Source organism: Geotrypetes seraphini, chromosome 12 (genome assembly GCF_902459505.1).
Source record: "Geotrypetes seraphini chromosome 12, aGeoSer1.1, whole genome shotgun sequence".
Classification (NCBI taxonomy): Eukaryota; Metazoa; Chordata; class Amphibia; order Gymnophiona; family Dermophiidae; genus Geotrypetes; species Geotrypetes seraphini.
The window spans coordinates 109,001,642-109,026,728 of NC_047095.1; the positions used below are offsets into that span (position 1 = coordinate 109,001,642).

General features: G+C 43.3%; 1 protein-coding gene across 1 annotated transcript; it reads right to left on the bottom strand.

Moving 5' to 3' along the window:
• Positions 1-1,609: 1,609 nt before the first annotated feature.
• On the bottom strand, positions 1,610-24,878 carry LOC117346281 (vomeronasal type-2 receptor 26-like). Its single transcript, XM_033915681.1, has 5 exons — positions 24,624-24,878; positions 14,889-15,677; positions 10,369-10,596; positions 9,606-9,732; positions 1,610-2,523 (listed from the first exon to the last, which is right to left on the bottom strand). Exons 1-5 carry the CDS (start codon positions 24,876-24,878, stop codon positions 1,610-1,612), a joined length of 2,313 nt encoding a protein of 770 aa, XP_033771572.1.
• Between the last annotated feature and the right edge of the window lie 209 nt (positions 24,879-25,087).

Genomic DNA, 25,087 nt, shown 5'->3' on the forward strand with positions numbered 1-25,087 from the left:
AGGGTTGATAGGGAGTATAGTTTAGCGGTCAAGAGATGCTCCTGCCCACTTAAACTTGCTGAGCTGGCCGACCACTGATATTTAATGGCACTTAATAGGGCAGTGCCACTGAATATCATCTTTGATCCCCAGTTTAGGGGCAGATTTAGGGAGAAGATGGCACTTATGCTGGCACAGACCATATTTAGAGTCTTCGTCTCCCTAGCAAAGCAGCCGGAAAAGACTGCATAAAAGGCTGTCCTATTTTGGATAATTAGCTACACAGATGCCAGCACTGAATATTAGGCTAATTTCCAGGTAGAAGCCTGAATATTTTATTGTCCCCTTCTGATGACCCTTCCCCCAATAGCAGGATCCTTCTAATATCTCCCCTCAAGAACATTGTTTTCCCTCCTGATGATGCACCACCATCCCCCACCACCACCACCACAAATAAGATCAGTCTCCTCTAAGATCAGGCTGCTTCCTGAACCTTTCCCCAAGAGCTAACTCCATCTTTTGACCCCCCTCACACAAGAATTTACCTCCTATCAAACCTCCCACAAATATGGCGCCCCTTCCAGACACTATCACAAGCTTTCCCCCCCTCCTAAAGACTCACAATGGACCACTGGTCTGACCCAGCAGCAGCAATTCTTATGTTCTTATGAGATTCACCCCCTCTTTTAAAAAGGTGCGCTAAGCTTTTTAATGCCCGCTAAATATTAGCACACGCTAAACATGTAATAAATGCTAATGTGTGCGCTAAATCCGTGCTAAAACTCTTAACGCGCCTTTGTAAAAGAGGACCTCAGTTCAGACCAATCTATCTTTATAGACCACCAGAGTTCCTAAGGCATGCTTACCGGGGGTAAGGATAATCTTCAGTAGGAAGGGAAGCTTGCATGAGTTCTGGAAAGGGGCTTCTCTGGGGAGGTCAGCAGGCGGAAAGCCTCGGATATGGAAAGTAGGCTGATTGTGAGGGGGTTGCTCTTGAGGGGGCATCAGGAGAGAGAATTCCCTTTGGTTGTTCAAGGGGTGGGGGTAAGTGCTTTTGGGTAAGCGAGGTTCAGGAGGACATTGTATGAAAACAAAACCATGATAGTCAGCTCACTACTCATTTAATTGGGCAATGGGCTGCATATTTCACCTATCCAGTTGTATTGCATGCACTGCCAGAATCTGGCTAGAGCAAACAGGCAAACAGAAGAGCCCCTTGCCTTGGAATACAAGCAAAGCAACAAGGAAAGACTAGGGGGATGTCAGTTTCACTTTCATAGCGTCAAGCATAGTGCATTTTTTCTCTGCTCAAGCAATTTTTTGAACCAGCTTCATTTCAGCAAAGTGTCCCCTGAAGAAGGCATCCTCTATATACTGAAACTGGGATCCTTGTTGGGACCTACTATTTCTAATAAAGACTTGGTTTGGTTGTAAAAACATCCCCCTTGTCTTTCCAAAATCTGACTAGAGCCAGGTTATTCAGGGCCAGTACCCAAGAAAGTATTGGCACTGTTTATCTTGGTATGATTTAGACCATACTGGTGAACATTTTACAAAAGGCTGACAGCCACTGGCTGAATATTGACCAGATAACTTTTAGGTTTCCTTTATGAAAGTGATGCTATCATTTTTAGGCCTTTAGGTCATTTCCTTTTTTGGTTAGGTTCTTCCTGTTGTTCTTATCAGGCCTCATCATAATAATGTAGCACTTGGGGATAAAGATACAGCCCAATATTCCAGAAGCAGATGCCAGGATAGCAAATATCTCCACTGCTGCCATATACTTGCCCCTGGTACTCAGGTATGTTGGGATGAAAGAGACCCAGACACTGTAGAATACCAGCATGCTGAAGGTGATATGCTTGGCCTCATTGAAGCTGTCAGGTAGATTTCTTGCTAGAAAAGCTACAGTAAAGCTAATACTAGCCAGAATTCCCAGGAAGCCATGAACACAGAAAAATGCAACCATAGACCCTGTATTACATTCAATTAGTATTGTTCCTATTTCAGAGTGCATATTAAGATATGAAAATGGGGGAGCAGTACCAAGCCAAACGAAACACAGAACAGTTTGAATAAGAAGACAAGAAAGGACTATAGAGTTTGAGAACCAGGGGCCTATCCATTTCTGGAGCTTGTTTCCTGGCTTAATAGCCTGGAAAGCCATGACCACGGTGATAGTTTTTGCCAGTATGGCAGAGAGGGCAATAGAGAAAGTGATTCCAAACACAGTCTGTCGGAGAATGCAGGTAATGTCTGTAGGCTGGCCAATAAATACCAAGGAGCAGAGGAAGCAGAGCATGAGGGAGATAAGGAGAATGTAACTGAGTTCTCGGTTGTTGGCTTTCACAATTGGAGTGTTTCGGTAATAGATGAAGATTCCAAGAGTGACAGCAGTGAAAAGAAAGAACAAAATGCTGATGAGAGTCAATGCTATCCCCAAAGGATCTTCATGGGACAGGAAGGCTTTCATTTTGGGAATGCAAGCATCTCTTTTTTGATTGGGCCATTGGTCCTCTGGGCATGCCATACAGTTGTCCATATCTAAAGAAAGAAGAATATAGTCTCAGTATTTCATAAACAGCATTAGTTTTAATGCAGTGAAAATCTTGACTTCCTGTATTTTTAGAAAATATTTCTATATAGCTTAGATAAGGTTACTAGATTTTCTTGAATAAAAATCTGGACACATGGCCCCACCCCCTCGCCTGCCCAGTTCTGCCTGGTCCCATCCCATGCTGCCCGAATCATGCCCAGCACTACCCCAGCTCTGCCCGCCAGCCCCGCCCCTCAACCTGTTTGTTTGTCGAGAGGGCATCTGCACATGTGCTGGTGTGATACAATGGCGTGATGCCTGCCCGACGTCGCTGCTAGCTGGAAGCTTTTCAAAACCCAGACAAAGTGCCAGGTTTTGAAAAGCTGTCCAGACCCCTGGACATGTCCTCGAAAAGGATATGCATGGATGGGGAGAGGGATCTTGGGGTGATAGTGTCCAAAGATCTTAAGGCAAAGAAACAGTGTGACAAGGCAGGGCAAGAAGGATGCTGGGCTGTATAAAGAGAGGCGTAACCAGTAGAAGAAAGAAGGTATTGATGCCCCTGTACAGGTCGTTGGTGAGGTCCCACTTGGAATATTGTGTTCAGTTTTGGAACCAATGTCCCAATACATTGACAGTTATTTAAAACAATTTGTCCCGCAGGCTAAATCATATATAAAAGATTCATCGCATTTTTTACAAATTATAGACCAAGTATCTGATCAAATATCAACAGAGCATCTCTTCTTAGTAACAGCTGACGTTGTAGCATTGTATACTAATGTACCTCAACAGGCAGAAGTTTCATTAGTAGAATCCTTTTTGTTTAAATTAGATATAACTGACAAGAAAAGATCAATGTTGAAAACAATGGCAGAGATGGTCATTGAAAACAACTATTTCAATTTTGAAAATATGACATTTCTCCAAACAAAAGAACAAAAGGGGCCCCCACATTAGCCTGCCTTTACATGACGCAATTTGAAGAGACTTTTGTCTACAGATCTTCATTTTTTCAGTTTGTCACTTGCTGGAAAAGATTTGTCGATGACGTGTTTTTTTGTATGGAGAGGTGATGTTGATGATTTAAAAATTTTTTTAGAAGATATTAATCATAAAGATCCTAACATCAAATTTACTTATCAGTATAATCAACATTATACATCGTTTTTAGATATTAAAATTAATAAATATGATAATCAAAATTCCACCTCCCTGTACAAAAAACCGTCAGATCGAAACTCACTTTTACAATATGGAAGTTTCCACCCAAGAGCTTTAAGGAATGGGATTCCGGTAGGTCAATTCCTACGTTTAAGAAGTATTTGCTCAGATGAAGAAGATTTTAATAAGCAAGCTAAAGAGCTATATGACAAATTTAAAGATCGTGGGTATCCTGGAAAAGTAATAAGAAGAGCATGGAAAAGAGCGAAAAACTGTCACCGGCCATGGCTAATGTTACCAAATAATAGAGAAACAACTGAACAGGACACTGTTTGTGTCATGCCATATACCGGTAGTAGTAATGCGATTAAACACATTATTTTAAAATACTGGCCAATACTTCAATATCATCCGTCGTTGATTCAAAGGCCTAAATTTGCCTTTTCTAGAGGTCCTAATTTGGGTGAAAAATTAAAACATAATAATTTTGATATTGTCACAACGATTAGGATGCCTCATCAGCCATGTGGTAAGTGTCGGGTGTGCAGTCACGTTATGAATGTTTCCCAAGTGCAAATACCGTTCTCTGGAGGTCGACGGTTTAAATTAAACACTGACACTACATGCGACTCTAAAGGAGTGATTTATTACATCCAGTGTCCTTGTCTTAAAATATACATAGGACAAACAACTCGTAAGATTAAAACCCGTATTATAGAGCACTTGAGCAGCATTCGTACAGGACGTATCTCCGCCCCTTTAGTTCATCATTGGTTGAGTGAATCACATTCGCTTGAGGATTTACGATACACAGTATTGATTCATATAAAACATTTTGAAGGAGATCTTTCTAGATTATTGATTCAGAAGGAACAACGTTTTATTTATAATTGGCATACTCTTACCCCAGAGGGTTTAAATTCTGATATAGAATGGCTATTAGTATAAAGGATTGTAATGATGTCATTCCTTTCTGTTTGATCTCATATCCGGTTCGGTCTAACATAGCTTTTCTGGTTCCCTCCCTTATAAATCCATTGTCCTAGGCTCAGGGCTTCAGTTTTCCCAACACTTTGGTTTGGTCCAGTCCCAGTGAGCCAGTAATAGGTATGTAAATTTATTGATTACATTTTTCACGATTTAATAGAAGTAACTACATTGTAACTAATTCAGACCCCTTTAATAGTAGTTGAGTTAAAAATATGTTGTTTTTATGAATTTCTTTCAGTATCAATGCCCCTCCCTGACGAAGACACGAAACCTGGGTCGGGGGGATAGGGACTATAAGTCGAAAGACACATAGTGAATTATTTTAAGCTCACATCACACGGTTTTTGTTTTCTTCAACGAGGATTAACATTACCAACAACCACCTGGCAAAGATAAGTATATCATATATTGTAGCAATTCACGTGGAGTGTTTTGTTTACATGATAAAGGTGGTCAGGGGACGGTGAAGGCGATGATGGTCCCCTTGTTAACCTCGTTTTGGTTAACACTAAAAACACTGGTTATAAGGTCTGAGCACTTCACATTATAATAAGGATATTAGTTATATATGATTTATCCATATATTAGAGCTGTGATTATTTAAACAATTAAAGATTTTCATCACAGAATATAGTTATTTATTCCTCCATTGATTGGTTGGTTCAGTTTTGGAGACCATATCTGGTGAAGGATATAAGAAGACTTGAAGCGGTCCAGAGGAGGGCGATGAAAATGATAGGAGGTTTGCACCAAAAGATACATGAGGAGAGGCTGGAAGCCTTGAATATGTATACCTTAGAGGAAAGGAGGGACAAGGGCAGTGGCATACCAAGGGGGGGCGGGGGGAGGGTCCGCCAAGGGTGCAGCCTTAGGGGGGGTGCACAGCCAGCCCGGACCCTATCGCGCTCCCACTCTCCCAGCGAGAGCAGCAAACCTAACTTCCAGTAGCATCGGCTGCTTCGTGGCTTTCTCCTCCCTCTGCCGCGTCACTGATGACATCATCAGCGACACTGCACCAGCAGGAGAAAGCCGCAAAGCAGCCGACGCTACTGGAGGGAGGTTTGCTGCTCTCGCTGGGAGGGTCGGAAAGGTTCACTTGGGGGGGAGAGATAGGAGGATCAGCGGGGGTTCGGCTGGGAGGGGAGAGAAGCGGTCTGCCTCGGGTGCTCCAAGGTCTGGTGCCATTATCTTCTTCGGGCAGCAGCAGCATTTACAATTTGCTGCTATTGCCGGCTTAAGGTCTTCCTCTCTGCTGGGTCCTGCATACTTCCTGTTTTCATGAAGGCAGGACCCGACAGAGAGGAAGGCCTGAAGTCGGCAACAGTAGTGAATTGTGAATGCTGCTGCCCGAAGAAGTTCAGGACACCAGGCCTTGGGTGACAGAAGGAGGAAAGGGAGCAGAGGGGAAGAGAATTGGGGAGAGTGTTGGTCTACCCAACTGGAGGGAATGAAAGGAGATGCCAGGGCTTAAAGGGAAGAAGAGACGCCAGGGCATGGAGGGAAGGAGGAAGGTATGCCAGATCAAGGGAAAAGGAAGGGGGAAAGGAAGGAGGAGATGTCAGAGCATGGAGGGGGAGGGAGAGATGGAAGAAAAGGAAAGGAGAGAGATGCCGGGAATCAGGGAAGGAATGATGCCAGACTGTGAGGTGGGAAGGAAAGAAAGGAGAAGAGAGAGATGCCAGAGCATAGGGGAGGGGGTGGTGACAAAGAGCAAAAAATGGAGAGGTGACAGAGTTTAAATCAATCATGTACAAAGGAGAGAAGAGGCACGGGATAGATAGTTTATGGAAGGAGCATAGAAAGAGGGAAGATGCCATATAGAAGAGAGAGAGAGAGAGGGTGCACAGTGGATAGAAAGAGCAAAGAGGGCAGTGAATGGAAGGGGCAAGATAGAGGGTGAACAGTAGATGGAAGGGGTAGAGAGAGGGAAACAGACACTGAATGGAAGTGTGGGGGAGAGGAAGGACAGCTGCTGAATGGAAGTGTGAGGGAAAGGGGGAGCAGATGCTGGAAGGAAGTGAGGAGGAGAAAAAAAAGGGCACATGCAGTTTTGAGGGAAGAGGATAGAGTTAGTTACTGGAAGGAGTGAGGGAAAGTGGTGGCAAGCTATAGGTAGACACAGTAAAAGAGGGAAATTGAGGACTGAATAGTAAAAAAGAATTTAGACAAAGGCAGAAAATAAATTGAGAAGGAAGACCAGGGAAGAACAGGAGGAAGGGAGCGGAAAGAGAGATGCCAGAGCAGGGGTGAAGGAGAGGAGACAGATACCAGACCAATGGGGTGAAAGGAGAGATGGAAGGGGGAGGCATACAGTTACTGGAAGGGGCATAGAAGGAGAGAAGATGCCATATAGGGGCAGAGAGATGGCAGACAGTGGATGGAAGGAAGAGAGTAACAAGAAGATGAGGAAAGCAGAAACCAGAGAAGACAAAGGTAGAACAAAACTTTTCTATTTATTTATTGCTTTAGGAGACATGTGTCACTGTTTCTGTGGTATTGCATTGTATGCAGAGTCCAGCTTCTTGCTGGTTCAATTTAACCTTTGTCTATGTATTTCTATTTTATCCCCCCTTTTACAAAACTGTGGAGCGTTTTTTAGCGCCACCCGTGGTGGTAGCAGCTCTGATGCTCAGAATTCTATGAGCGTCAGAGCTGTTACCACCGTGGCTAAAATCCACACTACAGTTTTGTAAAAGGGGGAAGGGTAAGTTTGTGATTACTTATTTCCTACTAGGCGAAGGTGTTTTATGTGTTCTGTGTATTCGAAAGGCATGGTTTTCTGTTAGGATTGACTGCAGGATTAATCTGTATTAGTCTGGCTTGTTTAGTTTTACAATGGGTGTATTGCTGTTGTACTTCTCACTGCAGTATGTAAGAAGCTGCCTTTTCCTAGGTACTCATGTGTGACGTGTGGCTTGTTACTAAAAATCATGTTTTTCGTACAGATGGGGGGGGGTGACAAAAAATGATGGGCCCCGGGTGTCACACATGCTAGGTACGCCACTGGACAGGGGAGATATGACTCAGAAGTTCAAATACTTGAAAGGTATTAACGTAGAACAAAATATTTTCCAGAGAATGGAAAATGGTAAAACCAGAGGATATAATTTGAGATTGAGGGGTGGTAGACTCAAGAGAAATATAAGGAAATTCTTCTTTACGGATAGGATAGTGGATGCCTGGATTGCGTTCCTAAGGGAGGTGGTAGAGAGGAAAATGGTAACTGAGTTTAAAAAAAAGTGTGGGATGAAAACAGAGGATCTCTAGTCAGAAAAAATTAAGGCCATTACTGGGCAGACTTGCATGGTCTATGTCCGTATGTGGTCATGTGGCTGAGGATGGGCTGGGGATGGCTTCGATGGTTTAGATGGGCTGGGGTTAGCTTTGATGAAGACTTCAGTAGATGGAAACTAAGCATAGTACTGGACAGAGCTTTAGGTTTCTGATTCAGCAATAGCTAAGAAGAAAAATTTAAATTAAATCAGTAATTTAAAGAGTGGGTAGGGTTCAGAAGACTGGATGGACCATTCAGGTCTTTATCTGCCGTCATCTACTATGTTATCTATCTTTGCTCTCTATCAAATAAGTCCAGTGAAAATCTGTTTTAGCCTATTTGAAGATTCTGGCTTTTGGCCTGATTTTAAGTAACCTTGATTACTGCAATTCATTATACAGTATCATGTTGTTCCTGATTATAGTCCATGTCATTTGTAATTTATTCAACATAAAACAGCAAATCTCCTCAAAAGTTGTACAAATTGAGCCAGATTCTATAAACGGCACCTAACTTGGTAGGTCTGTAAAAAGTGGCATCTACCATTCGGTAGATCAAAGTTAGGTACCGTTTGTAGAATCCCGCCTAGCGGTGACTAAATCAACTTAGATGCTGGTAGGCATCATAATGTTAGGCATCAGTATATTAAACAAGGGTTTTCTTGGCCTAATATATTGGTGTCTAAGGTAGATGCCTACCAGTATCTAACTCAATCCACACCCAAACTCCATGCCCGTTTTCCATGTAGGTGTCTCGATGTAAATGCCTACTGCAAAGCAATAGGAACCTATTGGCTAATTAACTTTTTAAATTGTTTCATAATCATTTTTTAACAGTGCTTTCAATTAGTGGTGCCAATTAAGCCGATAAATAAAAAAAAAAAAAATAAGTTGGGCACCTAGATTGGTAGATGCCTTTTATAGAATCAAGGCCCTTAGGAGCACATCAAACCAGCTCCCATGCATTAAAGATAGCGGTGGTTCCCCGGGTCCCATACCTCTTGATTTTGGGGAAGGATTGGAGGGGACTGGAGTCCATGTTATCTCACAGAGAAGGGCTCATTTCAACAAGGGCTCAAGTGCGTCAAGCTGAGGGAAGGAGAGATACATCCCCGTGGGAAGAAGCCCCTCCTTACTAAGGTGCGCTAACCGATTAGCGCGCACTAATCAAATTACTGCGTGCTAAACACTAACGCGTCCATAGACTAACATGCACACGTTAGCATTTAGAACGCACTAAATCGATTAGAGAATGCTAATTGGTTAGTGCACCTTAATAAAACAGGGCCAAAGACCAATCTATGACCCTATTAATATACATTTTTATCCAAAAATATCAGCTTTGAATTAAAAATGACTCTATACTTGGTCTGGGCTGAAGGTGCTGGATTTCGCTAATAATATTTTGCTTATTAATCAACGAAGGATAGTTCTTGAGCCGTTGCCATGACTGGCAGGCCAGCTAACAAGTATGTGTGTGTGTGTGGGGGTGTGGAGGTGGGAATATTACCCAGGGCATGTCTCATTTTGGAAAGTGCAAAACATGCCTTCTAGCCTGTGAAATAGTCAATCATGATTCCTACATATTTGCTATATTACTTAATTTCTCAAAGCAAGGACCATAACAAATGATTAAGCATCCCATATGTTTCATTTTACTCACCAGTTTGATTGGAGACCTCTCCCTCTGGACAAGGAATACAGTCATAGCAGCACACAGGCTTTTTATTCATGATTAATTTCCGGTAACCAGGAAGGCAGCTCAGGCTGCATCTGGACTGTGGAGGGACCTGAGGATTGAGAAAACAAGTTACACAGCTCCATCTGAAACTGGACTTCAGTGGAAGGCCAATTATTCTCCATTTAGAAGGGGCAGAATTTGTGTCAGCCAGTGAATGAGCAGCTATTTTCCTATTTTCTAACACAGGTCCCTGTATTCATAAAGGTATAATCAGGCAGACAAGGTTCCTGCCTGGTTAAACCACACTGAGTGATCTAGAAGGGGATATTCAGTGCTGCTGAATATCTTTTCTGACTGCCAAAGCACTCTCCAGGTAGTACAGAGGTAGTCAGGGGTGGAGTTGGAGAAGCCCCAGAACTTAGGCAGGCACCAGAAATATTCAGTGCCAGTGTTTGTATAGTTAACCGGGCATGTAGAACCACTTAAATATTAATCCTAACTTTGCCTAGTTTAGATATGCAAGTATTGGCTGTACCCACACAATCTTCAACTATTTTTGCTCTACCGGATATTAATCTTGGTGCCCAGAAAAGGCCATCATTGAACATCTAAGTCTAATATAGCTGGCATCGGTGAATGTTTTAAAAAGCTGTTCACCGCCATCAGCCGAATATCGACCACATTATTTATATTGCCTGCATGATTCATTGTCTTCCAACATACTCTAATGTTGATTAATTCTGACCTGGGTGAATGCGCTGTCCCACACAATTGTCTTCTCATTAATGGTAAAATCCTCCCCTGAGGGATCGAAAGGGTTATAATGTCCAACAGATTCAGAACTCAATGTCCCATTGGGCAGATAGACTACATTTATAATATTGTATCCAGCAGTGAGGTCTCCATTCTCATCGAAAAAGAGCTCTTCGCCTAGAATATTCTTAAAGTGGACGCTCTTTAGATAACGATGAAGCTAAAGAATGAGAGGGAAACGTTCAGCAGAGCTTCTAACTGTTGGCTCAGGCATGGAATTTCAAGACAAAGGTAGGCCAACCAACTCTCACAGTCAGCACTGACCACTGATATTCAATGCCAGACCATTTTGGTGACCAGCATTGAATATCTTTGGCAAGCTCAAACTTAGCTATGTAAGTTTTAAGCACTTGTCTGCTGTAGCATCAAAAATAGACCTGCTTTTCGCACAATCCATTTTGGCTGTTAAACTTGGCCGGCCAAGTTTAAGCCACTAGCCACTAGCATTCAGTGGAGATAGTCAGTTATCTTCCACTGAATATTAGCAGTTAGCTAGTCAAACACTAAGGCCCTGATTCTCCAAAAGTGCGTCCCAACTTTAGTCAGCTGTAGGCGTCCTACAGCTGTTTAATCAGCCAATCGGGATGCACGTTTTTTTAAAAAAATGCTCCCCAGGCAGGCCTGAAGGCGCCTCCGGGAGCCTAGGGAGACCCGCAAGATGCCTAAGCTCGCCTACAGGCCTTAGGCGAACTTAGGCGGCCCTATGCATCTCCCTAGTAGAGGAAGAGACGCTTAAAATGTAGGCCAGCAAAATGCTGGTCTACATTGTAAGTAGACGCGGCCGCTGTACTGATCGCGGCAAGGGATCTCCCTGCTGCAATAAGTATAGCGGCCGCGGCCGCCTGTCCCATCACCGACAGGAGGATGCCTAACTCCTCCTGTCGGAACCCCGGACCCCCCTCCCCCCCAAACAGGCTAGGCACCTTGGCCAATCAGGCCTTAGGATTAGTGGGGATGGGTGGACCCGCTATGCCTAAGGCCTGATTGGTCCAGGCTTCTACAGCCTGGGCCAATCAGGCCTTAGATTTAGCGGGGATGGGCCAGGAAGGGGCGGGCCCATCTCATTTCCACGAGGCGGGCCCATCGGCTGGACGGCAGCAAGACACGTCCAGCCGACCAACATTGAAAGGTTAGTTGGGGGAGGGAGATTAGTTGGGGCGGGGGGTCGTTGGGCTTTCCGGCAGGAGGAGTTGGGCATCCTCCTGTCGGCGATTACGAGTTTGGGGGGGAGGGGTTCCGGGGTTCCAACAGGAGGAGTTGGGCATCCTCCTGTCGACGATTACGAGTTTGGGGGGGAGGGGGTTCCGGGGTTCCGACAGGAGGAGTTGGGCATCCTCCTGTCGGCGATTACGAGTTTGGGGAGGGGGGTCCGGGGTTCCGACAGGAGGAGTTAGGCATCCTCCTGTCGGTGATGGGACAGGCGGCCGCAACCGCGGCTGCTATACATATTGCAGCAGGGAGATCCCTTGCTTCCATAAGTATAGCGGCCGCGTCTAATTTAACCCGATTCTCTAACCGGCGTCTGTACCATGGACACCGTTTACAGAATCGGGGTTTAGTATAGGCCGATTCTGAATAGGACGCCTCTCCCGGGCGTCCTATACAGAATCAGGGCCTCGGTGTCTTGCGGGCCTCGCCTTCAATATAGGCGGCCTGCCTGAGGAGCATTTAAAAAAAAAAAAAAACGTGCATCCCGATTGGCTGATTAGACAGCTGTAGGACGCCTACAGCTGCCTAAAATCGGGACGCACTTTTGAAGAATCAGGGCCTAACAGCCCAGGAACTATTCCTAGCCAGTTAAGTAGCATTTCTTTTTAGAGATACCTTTTTGCATTTGGCGCTAATAATTTAATAATAAAAAGATTGTGGAACACAAGATCGGATGTAGCAGTTTGTAAGAGACCAAATAACTTAAAAACAATAATAATAATAATCAAAAGGGTGTTTTCAATCACAAGTGACCCACAGGTTAGAAACCAAATAATGTATACAATAAAAATGATCCAAGACGGGCCGTGTTTCAACAAAATAAAAATGCCTTCCTCAAGGGTCTTATAGGGTCCTAAGAGATGGAAAGAGAAAAGATTTAGAAAAAATATATTTGCTTACTTAAAAAAAAAAAAAACAAGAATATCTGATGGTACTCATGTATAAAGGTGTGAATAATGAATTACTCTGTGAGGTGAAATGAAGTGATGAAAAGACAATGACGGTAAAGCAGGACAAATGGTGGTAATTAATAATAATACTTCAGTCTATTCCAGTATGGTGATACTTATGTAATTTTGTATTTATCACATAACATAAAAGTTTATTTGTGGATTGCTATACCTTTCAGTTCTGTGCGATTTGCAAAAGTTACTCCTCCCCCTTTTGCCAAGCTGCGATAGAGGTTTCTACCATGGTTCGGAGCGCTAGGGCCCAAATTCCGTAACTAGCGCCCAATGACGGGCGCCTATTTGGGAGGTGCCTAGCTAGTTCACGTGCCCAACTTAATTAAATAACAAGACCAATTAAGCTTTCTAATTGCCAATAATTGAAAGTTAGGCGCCTGTCAAGAGAGCGCGATTCTGTAACAAGGCGCCTCTAAAAATGTAGGCGCCCTTCAAAAAAATAGGCGCCACGCAGGTTAGGCATGGGCGTGGCTTCGTGTTAGGCGCCTTGTTACAGAATCGCTGCTCCTAATGTGTGCTTAAGCGCTCACATGGCCGCCTAACTTTTAGTTGTGCTTAGAGCTGGCCTATTTATTGGGCGCCTCCCAAATAGGCGCCGGGTAGCGTGATTCACTAAAAAGCAGCCAGTTTTACTTGAATCGCGCTGCGCGGCGCCTAGTTTGGCACCTAACATTTGGGCGCTTCTTACAGAATTTGCCCCTAAATGCTCCAACACAGATCTGACATTCATAGGAATTCTATAAGGGTCAGAGCAGTGTGATGTCAGAATGAGGGTCGGAGCATTTACCTCGCCATCCCATAGTTAAAAAAGCTCTACCACAGTTTGATAAAAGGAGCCCTCACTTTTATTTTACTTTTATCTTCTTTCTAATTTGCATGTGCTCCACATCTGCTCCAATCATCCTGTTTTTATTTTATATCATTTCACAAGGTTTATTTTATATGATTATTTGTGATTTTTTTAATATTGATATTATTTTTATCTATGTCTATCCTTTAAGGAGTCCTGAGAAAGGTTTCACCTCTGTAACATGGCCCATGTTGGGGCCACAGGTTCATTTATATCTTCAATAAAGGACTTGCTCTTATGATTTTGGCATGGCTGTGTAATCATTCCCACCTCTTTTTTATTCTGGTGGATTTTCCATGAGAGCGTTTTGGTTCCCTTTGCTTCTTAGCACTTAGGCGTGACTAGTCAGAGCCAGCTTAACGATTGGGCCAGGTGAGGCTCTGACCCAGGGTACCAGAGATACAGGCTGCCAAAATCCCTGGCCACTGAGCTCACCACCACTGCTTTGCCTGGTCCAAAGCTTTACCTCCCTCCTCTCTCGGTCAAACATTTCTCCCCTTTTCTCTCCATGCTCTAGTTCAGTTCTTGTCTCCCTCCCTCCTTCTTCCCCCCCACAGTCCTCTAAACATTACCTTGCTTGCTGGAAGCAATAGCATGCACAGCAAACTGCTTTCGGTCTTCCCTGGGTCTTCCGTCTTCTGTGTTCCGCCTGCAGTTTCCTGTCTGGTGTAAATGGTGGTGCCCTAGTTAGGAGAACCGAGGCACTATTCTATAATCATGCATGCAACTTTTCAGGATGTCCCTGATCTACCCATAGCCACACCCCCTTTTGAGTTACACGCTAGTAGAGCTAGGCCCCATGCCTTATGGAATATAGGTGCAAATTTTGATGAGTGCCAATTAACTTCAATAATTGGTTGTTATTACCCAATTATTGATAGTTCAAGGCTTGCTACTCAATTTGCACATGCTACTTGGGCACACACCTAAATTTGGGAACACAAATCTAGGCACCATATATAGAAATCAGGGGTAAGCCACTCTTCTCCATGTAGGTTTCCCTCCCACATTATATCAGTTTATCCCATTCCTTATAGTGTAAACATAATATTCACTTTAAAAATATTGTTACCTAAATAGAACATAGTTATCTAATGTGAAGTATGGAAATAAGTAGACAAGTAGTGTGAGACGCCTTTTTGTATTTTGTATTTTTCTTTGATTCTGTTTGATCTCTTGGGAGATGCCTCCTTACCTGAAATCTCTCTCCTCCATATAGTGGGCTTATAGGAGAATTATAGCCATTTAATTAGTGAATTTTTTGATGCTTTTTCTTTATATAACTGTTATTATATAACTTTTTATATGGCTATTTTATTTCTGTTACCTAATGTATGTAAATGTTATATTTCAATTTAAAATTGAACAAAGAAACAATTAAAAAAATAAAAATAAAAATAAAATATATATATATATATATATATTTACCTTCCATGGCAAAGAATCCAAGTATCTCCACTTTTCTCCATTCCACATAATGTCCTTTCCAGACTCAGAAGTGATCATTGCATGCAGTGCATGTGCCAGGGTATACACAGCATTGTACACACTATAGCTGTCCCCAAAGTATTTAACGTTACAGTTTGAATAGACCAGTTCATCATAAATGCCACAGGCCTGTTGGATGTGCATTCGGCAAATTTGTTCACAGAGCTTACTCCACCATGACTGATTATATAAAAAACTTGGAAGGTATACAACCTCATCTACAACTTTTGCAAATCCTGGAATATTCTTCCTAGCCTTTGTGAAGACCAGTGTGTTGTTCTTCACACTCATATACTGCAAATATATCTTGGGAAAGTTCCATTCACCTATTGTGATCAAGACCTTCCCAGTCATGTCCATTTTACCTATGTGTAACTTTAGATTACTGACATACTTCTTACTAGAGTAAATAATGATTACATTAGTTGAGGACACGTGAATTCTCTCAATAATTTCAATTACTTTTTCTTTTGGCAAGACATTAGTTGAACTGAAGAATTCTATGAATTTGATACATCCACCATCCCGTTCAATACCTTCTTTTAAGATCTGGACAGCCTTCGCACTGCCGTCATCATCAGATGAAATGATACTGACCCAGGTCCAGCCAAAATGTTTCAGAAACTTGACTATCCCCGTGCAAAGGTGCAATTCACTTGGAACAACCCGATAGAAATAAGGAAACTTAACTGTATCACTCAGAAGAAGATTCTGTGAGGTGAAACTGATCTGTAGAGACAAAGCAACTAACATACCATTGTCTTTGTCATTGTATCATACAATTTTAAATCTTACAAAATATATTTAAAGCAGTATTTTACCAGAGAGGTAAGAGGGGCTAAACTGGGAGACAACAAATTACTTTGCCAAGAAAACCAGGCCAAAATAACTATGCCTAAGTTGTACATAGATCCATAGGTGCCAGCTCTGTGGGTGTTGTGGGTGCCCAATAATCCCCAATATTTTGAGGCCTCACAGGCCCATAGATGCACCACTACTACTACTACTACTACCATAGTGGCATACCAAGTGAGGGACAGTCTTCCCTGGGTGCAGCTTTTTGGGGTGCTCCAGTCCAGAGTCCAGTCTCTCCATGCTGCAGCCTGCAAGCTTCAGGCCATCAAAAGTAAAATGTGCTGAACACACTGCCTTTGGCAGCCCTGGAAGCTTTTTCTCTACTGCAATGCCCTGCCTTTGCGGAGACAGGAAGTTGAAGCAGAGGGAAAGCTTCTGGGTCCACTAGAAGTAATGTGTTCAGCTCATTAATGCTGCCAGCAGCCCAAAGCTTATAAGCAACAGAGAAAAAGGTATGAGAAATGTTGTATCCAGTTGGAGAGAGGGAAAGATAAATGAGAAAGCTGCCAAATTGAAAGGGAGGAAGAAAGAAAGAAGGACCACCAGTAAAGGGAGAGGAGAGAGAGATGCCAGACCATGGGGAAGGGAGGGAAGGAAAGGAAAGAAGAAGAGAGAGTGGAAGGGAAGGAGACAGAGATGCCAGACCATAGGGTGAAACTGGAACAGAGAAGAAAAGGGAGGAGAAGGGAAGGGAAGGGAAGGGTAAGGAGATAGAGATGTCAGGCCATGGGGGAGGAAGGGAAAGAAAACAGAGGAGAGACATGCCAGAGCATGGAGGGGGAGGTTAAAGGGAAAGGGAGAGATGGAAGGAGACAGGGATGCTAGACCATGCACCTCTGCACAAAAAGGGTTGCAAGGCAGAAGCTGCAAATTACAGACCGGTGAGTCTCACTTCGATTGTGAGTAAGCTCATGGAAACACTAGTCAAACACAAACTAGACACGATCCTTGATAAGGAGAACCTACGCAACCCCCACCAACACGGTTTCACCAAGGGTAAGTCATGCCAATCCAATCTTATCAGCTTCTTTGACTGGGTAACTAGGAGGCTGGACCTGGGAGAGTCCCTAGACGTCGTGTACTTGGACTTCAGCAAAGCTTTTGACAGCGTCCCCCACCGTAGATTACTGAGCAAGATGAAATCAATGGGATTGGGTGATACACTGACTGCATGGGTCAGCGACTGGCTAAGCGGGAGACTTCAGAGGGTGTTAGTTAACGGTACCCTCTCTGAAACGTCGAGGGTGACCAGTGGAGTGCCGCAGGGATCAGTCTTGGGCCCGATCCTTTTCAACATATTTATAGGAGACATGACTCAGGGGCTTCAAGGTAAAATAGCATTATTCGCCGACGATGCCAAATTATGTAACACTGTGAGTGACACCGCAAGTAAAAATGATTTGTCCGACAGCATGAGGCAGGACCTGCTTTTACTGGAACATTGGTCCACAACCTGGCAGCTGGGCTTTAATGCGAAAAAATGCAAGGTCATGCACCTTGGTAACAATAATCCGTGTAAGACATACACACTGAATGGTGAAACCTTGTCCAGGACTACAGCAGAGCGGGATTTGGGGGTAATCATTAGTGGAGACATGAAATCAGCCAATCAAGTAGAGAAGGCTTCATCTAAGGCTAGACAGATGCTGGGATGTATCCGTAGAGGCTTTGTTAGCCGGAAGCCAGAGGTCATTATGCCGCTGTACAGAAGCATGGTGAGACCTCATCTGGAATACTGTGTGCAATTCTGGAGACCGCACTACCGTAAGGATGTGCTGAGAGTTGAGTCGGTTCAGCGAATGGCCACCAGGATGATCCTGGGGCTCAAGGATGTCTCGTATGAAGACAGGCTGCACAAGTTGCGGCTATACTCTCTCGAGGAACGTAGGGAGAGGGGAGATATGATAGAGACGTTTAAATACATCACTGGTCGAATAGAGGTGGAAGACAACATTTTCCTTCTAAAAGGGCCCTCGTCCACAAGGGGACATCCGTTGAAAATCAGGGGGGGGAAATTTCATGGGGATACCAGGAAGTACTTCTTCACTGAAAGAGTGGTGGACCATTGGAACGAGCTCCCGGAGCAGGTGATCATGGCCAGCAGCATACAAGATTTTAAGAATAAATGGGATGCCCACGTCGGATCCCTACGAGGGTAGCATAGAGGAGGGCAGATTGGGGACGAGTGATAGAGTGTAGATTAGGGGAGGGTTGTTGGAGTGGGCAGACTTGATGGGCTATGGCCCTTTTCTGCCGTCATTTTCTATGTTTCTATGTTTCTATGACCATGGGGTAGAAGCAGGAAAGAAAAGGGTGAGGAGAGAAAGATGCCAGACCATGGGGAGAAGAGAGGGATGGAGAGGAGAGAGAGATGCCAGTGCATGGGGTGGGGGGGGTGGAAGGAGATATGGAAGGGAAGAGGACAGAGGTACAACCATGGTATAAGGGGAAGAAAAGAGACAGAGATGCCAGACCATATGGTGGGATGGAAGATTGAGAGATAGAAGGGGGAGATTGAGATACCAGACCTAGGGGGGAAGATAGAAGAGTAGAGAGATGCCAAAATATTGGGAGAGGGTAGGAGGGAGAGACATATGGAAGGGAGGAGACAGAGATGTCAGACCATGGGGTAGGATGGGATGAGGTAGAGTGGGGAAGGAAGGAGAGGAGAAGAGAGATATGCCAGTGTGGGAGGAGGGGTAGACAGAGAAAGGAGAGAAAAAATGGACAGATTGGAATCTGAAAGCTAATTGAAATTGTACTAGTCTAATAAAATGGTATTATCTTATTTTCCATCTTTTATGTCTATTTTTTAATTTGTAAAGTGGTGATTGTTATTTGTCTTTTTTTTCCAAATTTACATCTGCTATCTTTATATTTTGCACAGTATTAGGGGGCATGCATAACTGCTTCTGTTTCTGTTTTGTTGCACTGTATACAGAGTCTGACTTCTTCGTGGTTCATTTTAACTTTTGTCCAAGGGTTCTGAAGAAATTAAAGGAGGAGATAGCGGAACTACTGCAGCAAATTTGCAATCTATCCCTGAAAACAGGCATGATCCCGGAGGACTGGAAGAAAGCCATTACGTCCATCTTTAAAAAGGGATCAAGAGGTGACCCGTGAAACTAAAGACTGGTGAGTCTGACCTTGGTTCCGGGGAAAATGGTGGAAGTACTGATAAAAGAAAACATCGATGAACATTTTGAAAGAAATGAACTGATAACCAGCCAACATGGTTTCTGCAAGGGGAGATCGTGCCTAATGAACTTATTGCACTTCTTCGAAGGAATTAACAAACGGATGGACAAAGGAGACCCCATAGACATCATTTATATCTAGATTTCCAAAAAGCCTTTGACAATGTGCCCCATGAACGCCTACTCCGGAAACTGAAGAACTATGGGGTGGAAGGAGACGTACTTAGATGGATCAGAAACTGGTTGACGTGTTTGGAGGGAAGGAGTGAAGGGCCACTACTCAGACTGGAAGAGGGTCATGAGTGGGGTCCCGCAGGGCTTGGTGCTCAGGCCGCTGCTTTCTAATATATTCATAAATGATCTAGAACAGGGATGAAGCAAGAGATAATAAAATTTGCGGATGACACCAAACTATTTAGTGGAGCTCGGACTAAAGAGGACTGCGAAGAATTGCAAAGGGACTTGAATAAACTAGGAGAATGGGCGATGAGATGGCAGATGAACTTCAACGTTGAGATGGCAGATGAACTTAAAGTATTACATGTGGGAAGCAGAAACACGAGGTACAACTATACGATGGAAGGGATGTTATTGAATGAGAATACCCAAGAAAGGGGCTTGGGGGTAATGGTGGACATGACAATGAAGCCGACGGCACAGTGTGCAGCGGCAGCTAAGAGAGCGAATAGAATGCTAGTTATAATCAAGAAAGCTATCACAACCAGAACGAAAGAAGTTATCCTACCGTTGTATCAGGCGATGGTGCGTCCGTATCTGGAGTACTGTGTCCAATATTGGTCGCCGTACCTTAAGAAGGACATGGCATTACTCGATAGGGTTCAGAGGAGAGCGATGCGTCTGATAAAGGGGATGGAAAACCTTCCATACGCTGAGAGATTGGAGAAACTGGGTCTCTTTTCCCTGGAGAAGAGGAGACTTAGAGGGGATATGATAGAGACTTACAAGATCATGAAGAGCATAGAAAGAGTAGAGAGGGACAGATTCTTCAAAATTTTGAATAATAAAAGAACAAGAGGGCATTCAGAAAAGTTGAAAGGGGACAGATTCAAAACGAATGCTAGGAAGTTCTTCTTTACTCAACGTGTGGTGGACACCTGGAATGCGCTTCCAGAGGGTGTAATAGGGCAGAGTATGGTACTGGGGTTCATGAAAGGTTTGGACAATTTCCTGCTGGAAAAGGTGATAGATGGGTATAGATAGAGGATTACTGCACAGGTCCTGGACCTGTTGGGCCGCCGCATGAACGGACTGCTGGGCACGATGGACCTCAGGTCTGACCCAGCAGAGGCATTGTTTAGGTTCTTATGTTCTTATGTCTACATAGTTCTAATTTTAGTTTGTGATTATTTATTCCATTCTGGATGAGGGTGTACCTGTGTTCTGCGTGAATTAAAAGGCATGGTTTTCTGTTAGCATTGACTGTGCATGATCGATTTGCACTAATCTGGCTTGTTTAGTTTTACAATGGGTATATTGATGTTCTAGTGCTCACTGCAGTATTTACAATGCTGCCTATTCCTAGTTACACCCTTATTGTATGGCTCATGGGTTATCACTAAAAATAATTTTTTTTCATATAAAAGAGGGTGTTATGTTAATTGTTTTTTTTACAAATACCAATAAACAGTTTGAACTGAAAAAAAAATGATTAGTCCCGGGTATCAAATATACTAGGTATGCCACTGATACTCCTATTGAATTTGAGACCATGGGCATCGGAACAGAGGTGACCACAGGGGCCATGGCCCCCTCAAACATTGGTGGTAAGTCAGAGGAGATAGCTCTCCCATCTCCCCCACCCACCTCCTCCCCGGCTGCTCTCATTTTATATCTTCAGGCAGCAGCGAGTGGGCCTGCTGTCATCGCATTTTCCTGGAAGTCTTCATTTCGCACTGGAGAGTGAGGTCTGGGCTGGAGCTTTTGGGTCTCCCCAAGCAAAAAAGTGTTCCGCTGCCTATGAATTGAGACCCATGAGGAAATAAATATATAGGATAACCCTTCTGATTAGGATAATGATCTTATTTGTTGTTGTTTTTATTTGTATATTTATATTTCTTTTTCTTTAGTGCCTAGCAGAGACTAAACAATAATAATCAATAATATTTTAGGGGTTGATCAAAGGTTTCTAAGGTTCTTTATGAGTTCCTTGCCATTGCATTTGTTTTCAGATGACATTTGCTCAGAGAAAGACCATGGTAGCAATTCTAACTTTTCATTCTTGGATAATCCCTCGTCTTTTGAATACATTATGCATCTGTTGTAGGTGTTTATAGATTATATCATCCCTTTATTCTTTTTGGAGGAAGGGATCAAGTCTTTCATTAGTTTGATGATTTTGACCTGATTTGAGGGCAGAAAAACAGCTCGTATTCTGGTCCCCATTTCTTTTCTCATGTGTTGAAATAGTAATTTTTGTCTTTTAGCCCCCTCATGTGGATGAAGATGGTATAAACTTTTGCATTTAGAAAACCAAGAGAGCCAGCTCCTGGGTGCTTTTGAATTCAGTCACAGTTTTTGTTCTTAAGAATGTATTCCAGGCCTCCAACATGATCTCCATAAAAAGCATGCATAACCATATGCTTGTATACCGCAGCTACCCCTGTGCGGTTTACAGTGTAATGATACTGGACATTCACAGTGAATTATAATCCAATAGTAAAAAAAATTTACCAAAAAGTATGTTTTTAACAATTTTCTAATTTTTTGAATTTTTACTAGGTGCTTTGAATGAAAGGAAAGTCTTTATTATATGATATACTAGCTGATGCCTCGGCGTTGCATGGGTACTTAATTATAGAAATAACACAGTAAATGGATTGAAATAAAGATACTTTATAGTGGTGAATGAAATTATTTTTTTACAGCTTTATAAAAAGTACAATATTCAAATTATAATGTGAAATATTTGACAAAATGAATACAATACAACTAACACAAAACTTGATTATAAACAACATTTTTAGTATCACCTCCAGGAGCAAGAACATATAAATTCTTGGGTGAACCCACCCTTGATCAAGCAACATAGAGTTGTCCATGGGAAAAAGAGGGGGATCTTAAATCCACTCCACAGTATGTAATGGTCAGTCCCTGTGATTTGTTGATTGTGATAGAGAATGCAAGTTTCACTGGAATTTGCAATCTCTTAAACTGAAAAGGAAGATCTGTTGGAATAAGTGGCATCCAAAAGTTTCAGTATTGATTTAAACAACTCAATATGTGGAAACTCAGGTTGAAAAGAAACTCCATGCAGTTTTTTCCCGGTTCAGAATGGAACCTGTGTTCCTAGTTCAGCATATGTGAGTACTCATGTAATGTAATAACATTATGAACTGGGGTGCATGAAGGAAACAGTTACAAACACAGTTAGAACATACAAACTCTATATGTATGGTGTCTGTGGTAGAATAGAAACGATGTCCCTAGTGGTTATAGTGTCATAGAAAGTGTTTTATAGTTGGAATTACTGTGAGAATGGCAGCTTGTTACATTTTTTCCATTGACATGAATGGGTGAAATCTGTTTTTCTGTTTGTAGCTCCGCCCACGTGTGCAGGTGGGCCGCAAGACCCCCAGAACATATCACCCCAGGTAGTGAGGGATCTGCATACCAAGTTTCGTTCAAATCGGTCAAGCCATTTTTGAATTACTGTGAGAATGGCAGGTTTTTCCATTTTTTCCATTGACATGAATGGGTGAAATCTGATTTTCTGTTTGTAGCTCCGCCCACGTGTGCAGGTGGCTGCGAGACCCCCAGAACATATCACCCCAGGTAGTGAGGGATCTGCATACCAAGTTTCGTTCAAATCGGGCAAGCCGTTTTTGCGTTGGCAGCTTTTTACATTTTTTCCATTGACATGAATGGGTGAAATCTGATTTTCTGTTTGTAGCTCCGCCCACGTGTGCAGGTGGGCCGCAAGACCCCCAGAACATATCACCCCAGGTAGTGAGGGATCTGCATACCAAGTTTCGTTCAAATCAGTCAAGCCGTTTTTGCGTGATCGCGGCACATACACACACACATACATACACATATACATACCTCCGATTTTATATATATAGATGTGTTACTAGTGTTTAAGCCCGTTACATTAACGGGTGCTAGAATATATGCCTGTCTGTCTTTTATTTATGTCTCTCTCCCTGTTCCTGTCTCTTTCTTCCTTCCTTTCTGTCTCTCTCCTTCCTGCTATTTTTTTCTCTCTCTCCCTGGCACCCTTTGTCTGTCTGTCTGTCTTTATTTCTGTCTGTCTCTTCCTGGCCTCCTTTGTCTGTCTGAATTTCGTTTTGTCTCTCCTTCCCTCCCCCTCCACACTTTCCTTTGCAGAAGCAGCAGCGTATTTCCCTTCCCCTCCAGGTCCCTGTGAAGTAGTAGCAGCATTTTCCCCCACCCCCCATTCCCTTCTCTCCCCCCCCCCACTTTCCTTTGCAGAAGCAGCAGCGTATTTCCCTTTCCCTCCAAGTCCCTGTGAAGCAATTCCCTTCTCTTACGTGAGCTGTCCTGCTCCGTTCGGCCCCTCCCTTCTCTTAATGCGATTTGTCCTGCTCCGTTCGGCCCCTCCCCCTTCCCTTCCCGCGGGCTGGCCTGCTGCGGCCGAAGGTTAGTTTTAAAAGTGCCGGTGGCGGCTCCTTTTACGCTGCTGATCCTCCTGAAGAGCAGCCTGCGATGGTGGCCGGCTTTAGCGAACCTTGCAGGCCGCTCTCCAGCCTCGATAGCACATTCCCTCTGACGCACAGGATCGCGTCAGAGGGAACGTGCTACCGAGTTGGAGAGCGGCCTGCGAGGTTCGCTAAAGCCGGCCACCATCGCAGGCTGCTCTTTACAGGAGGATCAACAGTAGCGGCGGCGAATGAGGGCCGAGGTGTGTTCCCTGCCGAGGACACGGGCAGGAAGAGAGCTTGCCTGGCTTCCAGGGTGAGTGAGGGTAGGAGGAGGGGAGTGGCCAGAGTGATCATTGGCCTGGTTCTAAAATGGAACACGGCCACGGATCACACACCACGGCGGCAGTAATCACGCTTTTTTAAAAACGCATGCGACGCTAACCTTTTATTATATAGGATGATATATTGAAGAGTTGGGAGGGAATGGGATAAAATATATTGAGTATGATTAATTATAGAATTTCAAGTGATATATTTAAGTTAAAATGATGTTACTTTTTTTTTAATTGTCTTTATTAAGACAATTTAAAAAAAAAAAATGATGTTACTTTTTGTTACACTTGATGTAAGTTATAAAAATGAAGAAAGAATTTAAAATTTTTTTTTTTCTAAATGCCAGATAGGTGTTGGAACTTAATATAAAATTACCAAGATATTTATCCCATATACCGGCCTCATAAGATAGAATTATGCCACTTTTTTTTTTTTTTTTGGGGGGGGGGTTTGCCTGTAATTAAATAATATAAACTTAAGGGCCCTTTTACTAAGGCGCGTTAGCCGTTTTAGCACATGCGAAACGCTAATGCGTCCATAGACTTATAATGGGCGCGTTAGCATTTAGCGTGCGTGTACATTTAGCGCGCTCTAAAATGGCTAACGCACCTTAGTAAAAGCACCCCTTAATAAGGAAAGCTGAACAAGGACCCTATAGGCCCTCTTACCTGTGGATAGTGGTGTATCTGAAGCACACTGGACATGTGCATTGACATATCTCCTGTAAGACCCTCAATGACAGCAGCCAATGGACCAGATATCCTGCAATTGTAATTAGGGATCCCACGGTTCGTTCCTGAAAATATTTTCATGGCAACCTGAAGTGCAGAGATTGTATGGGTCATAGAGTCATAAAGGTGAAACCCCAGAGTGAGATTGGGTAAGAGCTCTGGGTTGTTGTTAATCTCTTCCACTGCATACATAAAGGCCAGCAAGTTGAAATAGTTGTCATAAAAAACCCTGTAATGACATGATGAGGGGCATTTTCAATACTGTGTCCATATCTAATTTTTGGATGTTGTACAGAGCATCTGATCTGGTATTTGTGTGTCGGACTATGCCTGCAAAGGTTCAAGGCGACTTACAGAACAGAAAAGGAGAACTGCTTAGCACACTGCAGAGAAGTTAAAAT

Coding starts and splice junctions, on each gene's coding strand:
- LOC117346281 (XM_033915681.1), bottom strand. CDS start 24,878: ATGTATGCAGTGGAAGAGATTAACAACAACCCAGAGCTCTTACCCAAT. Junction 9,733..10,368: donor GGGACAGCGCATTCACCCAG/GTCAGAATTAAT, acceptor CTCAATCCTCAG/GTCCCTCCACAGTCCAGATG. Junction 2,524..9,605: donor AGAGGTCTCCAATCAAACTG/GTGAGTAAAATG, acceptor TTCTTTCTTTAG/ATATGGACAACTGTATGGCA.